General features: G+C 50.8%; 1 protein-coding gene across 1 annotated transcript in view; it reads left to right on the plus strand.

Moving 5' to 3' along the window:
• The window catches only part of LOC106956083 (sentrin-specific protease 6-like), a 32,666-nt gene that overhangs the window by 23,114 nt on the left and 6,772 nt on the right, over positions 1-2,780 (plus strand). The window contains 8 exon segments of the mRNA XM_015046664.1: positions 151-339; positions 557-750; positions 1,256-1,407; positions 1,480-1,596; positions 1,678-1,800; positions 1,878-1,970; positions 2,451-2,718; positions 2,721-2,780. Of these exon segments, the coding sequence (XP_014902150.1) occupies positions 151-339; positions 557-750; positions 1,256-1,407; positions 1,480-1,596; positions 1,678-1,800; positions 1,878-1,970; positions 2,451-2,718; positions 2,721-2,780 (1,196 nt within the window).

Raw genomic sequence — 2,780 nt, forward strand, 5'->3', positions numbered from 1 at the left:
TAATCTCAGGTTGACCTCAGGTTGATTTCAGGTTAATCTCAGGTTGATTTCAGGTTAATCTCAGGTTGATTTCAGGTTAATCTCAGGTTGATTTCAGGTTAATCTCAGGTTGATTTCATGTTAATCTCAGGTTTCCTGCTGTCCCTCCAGGTGCGGAGCCCGACTCTGTGGAAGACGTTTACCTGCAGACGTCGGAGCTGATCAGCTGCGAGTGGTGCAGCGTCCGGAAGCTTCCTGTTCTGTTTTTCCAGACGACCGCGGATGAATGTGTGCGCCTGCGCTCACAGCTCAACATGTCGCAGGAGCAGGGGGGCCAGTGGTATGACTGCACCGCAGAGCGTGAGTCCATACCGCTTCCTGTGTCTGATCCGGGTCAGAACCAGAATGTTGAAACTAAAACTTCACTTTATTCTGTCAGTAACGACTCGTGCTAGTAGAATTAATTCTCTGTTGACATTTCTCATGGTTTCTAGTCTTTTATTTTAGCGCTTAATGTAGCTAGCATCTGAGTTCCTAAGAATCGGAGGAAGATGGATGTGAGGTTTTGTTTCCTCAGACGTAGATGAGAAGTACATCGTGCTGATCTTCGAGAACGGCCTGGTGATGAAGGAGCAGATGATCCTGGAGGACATCCTGACCGTCATCGGCCGCAACAACAGACTCAGCAGCTTCCCCACCAAGCTGACCTTCGACGAGGCCAACATCCGCCTGGTCAACTACAACAAGGCGTCCAGCCAGAAGGTCGACAAGGTGCGTTCACTGACCAACGGAAAATCAGAAACTGGATGACCTTTCCAATCCAAACAGGAAGCTGGCAGAAGCACGGATGATCTGGACTCTCCTCGTTTGATTTACATAGATTTATTAATTGGCTTAATTACGTCATAAGTAACTACATAAATGTACCTATAATGTAAAATGTTCCAAGTTCGGCATGTTAGATTATTTTACTTTAACTTGTTTTATTTGACTTTCGTCAGCTTTTCCCTGTCGGTCTAATTTTTGCTCTGCTGGTCGTTGGGGGACTTTGGTTCTTCTCTCTGTCATCAGGTCTCATTTCTGATCATTAAACTAAACAGCATGAGCTTCTTTTAGGTTAGCATTAGCATTAGCGACGTTAGCTTTGTGTGTAGTTAGAGGTTTTTCTGTTGGGACCGCTCACTGGAATGGATCTGATTTGATCTGGTCCTGGTTCTGTCGGGCCTGTGTGAACCGGACCTTTACTCAGCCTCTGGTTGATGTTGCCCCCCTCCAGGCGAAGCTGGAGCAGCAGCCCCCTAAAGCACCCCCTGCTGGCGGGATGTCGACTCGCACGCGGATGGCGACGCGCCAGCAGAGCAGCGCGTTCTTCGATGAAGACGAGGAAATGACGGACCTGCAGCCGACCTTCTCTGGGCCGGTCATGAAGTGAGTGTCTCTGCCGCCCCCAGCTGGCCGGCTGAGCTAACTGCCGTTAACCTGCCGGCGTCTGCCCCCCAGGCTGATGGTGTACCCCCCGCCTCCAGCCAAAGGCGGGATCTCCGTCACTAACGAAGACCTGCACTGCCTTAACGACGGGGAGTTCCTGAACGACGTCATCATCGACTTTTATTTAAAGTGAGTTTTTATCGTTTCTGCTTCTCCTTACATGTGAACAGATTTAAAACTTCTGGTCATTTCTGTTTCTCTGTCTTTTAGATATTTAGTTTTAGAAAAATTAAAAAAAGAAGACGCACAAAGGATCCACGTGTTCAGCTCGTTTTTCTACAAGCGGCTGAATCAGCGAGAGCGGCGGAGCGGCCCGGACACCGTCAGCCTGCCGTAAGCGCCGCCGCCACCGCGTGTTTCAGGCGTCCAGTCGGTTCCGGTTCTGATCTAAACTCTGATTGGCTCCTCAGGATCCAGAAGAGGAAGCACAACAGGGTGAAGACGTGGACGCGGCACGTGGATCTGTTCCAGAAGGACTTCATCTTTGTTCCCATCAACGAGTCGTAAGTCACCCTGACCCCTAAAATCCTAATTTCTATAAAAACAGGCCTGGAGACCTAACAGTCCGGCACCTGAACCCAGTCTGACTTAATGAAAAAGCCGAAATCCAGGCAGAAATTAATCGATTCATTCAAACTCAACACAGTCAGAAGTAATGAATCAAAATCTATAAAATATATCAAACTTTTTGCATTAAAGATGAAAACTCTGTTCCTCTACTGGCAGGTTTAACCTCATCTGGTTCCAGTTCTGCCAAAGACCTGGCATTGATCATATTTTCTGTTATTATCTGGTTAATAAATGATCAGCAGCTCTAAGCTTCCATCGGCGGTCAGTAAAATGTTTTTCTTCTTTAAAGGAATTAAACTGTTAGTTTTTACAGCATCGTCACCTGGTTCTTCAGCCTCAGTGAACGGAAGCAGCTGGAAGTCTCACCGTTTCCCTCATAAGGTTAAAGGTCAGGTGGATCTGTTTCTCCTCAGGGCCCACTGGTACCTGGCGGTCATATGCTTCCCGGGCCTGCACGGTCCGGTCCTGGAGAAGAATCCCATGTACCTGGACCCGGCCACGGCCTCCGGGTCGCCCGGCCAGCCGCAGGCGGAGGAGAACATCCCGGACCACTGCCGGCCGCTGTCCCCGGACGGCCTGGACTGCTCGTCCGAGGAGCCGTCCCCCGCCGTCCCGGAGGAGGCCGACTGCGACCCGAACGAGGCGGGCCAGAACCCGCTGGGACCGGGCCAGAACCCGCTGGGACCGGACCAGAACCCGCTGGGACCGGACCAGAACCCGCTGGGACCGGACCGGGCCGATGC

Source organism: Poecilia latipinna, unplaced genomic scaffold (genome assembly GCF_001443285.1).
Source record: "Poecilia latipinna isolate Pla-1442-1.1 unplaced genomic scaffold, P_latipinna-1.0 Scaffold786, whole genome shotgun sequence".
NCBI lineage: Eukaryota > Metazoa > Chordata > Actinopteri > Cyprinodontiformes > Poeciliidae > Poecilia > Poecilia latipinna.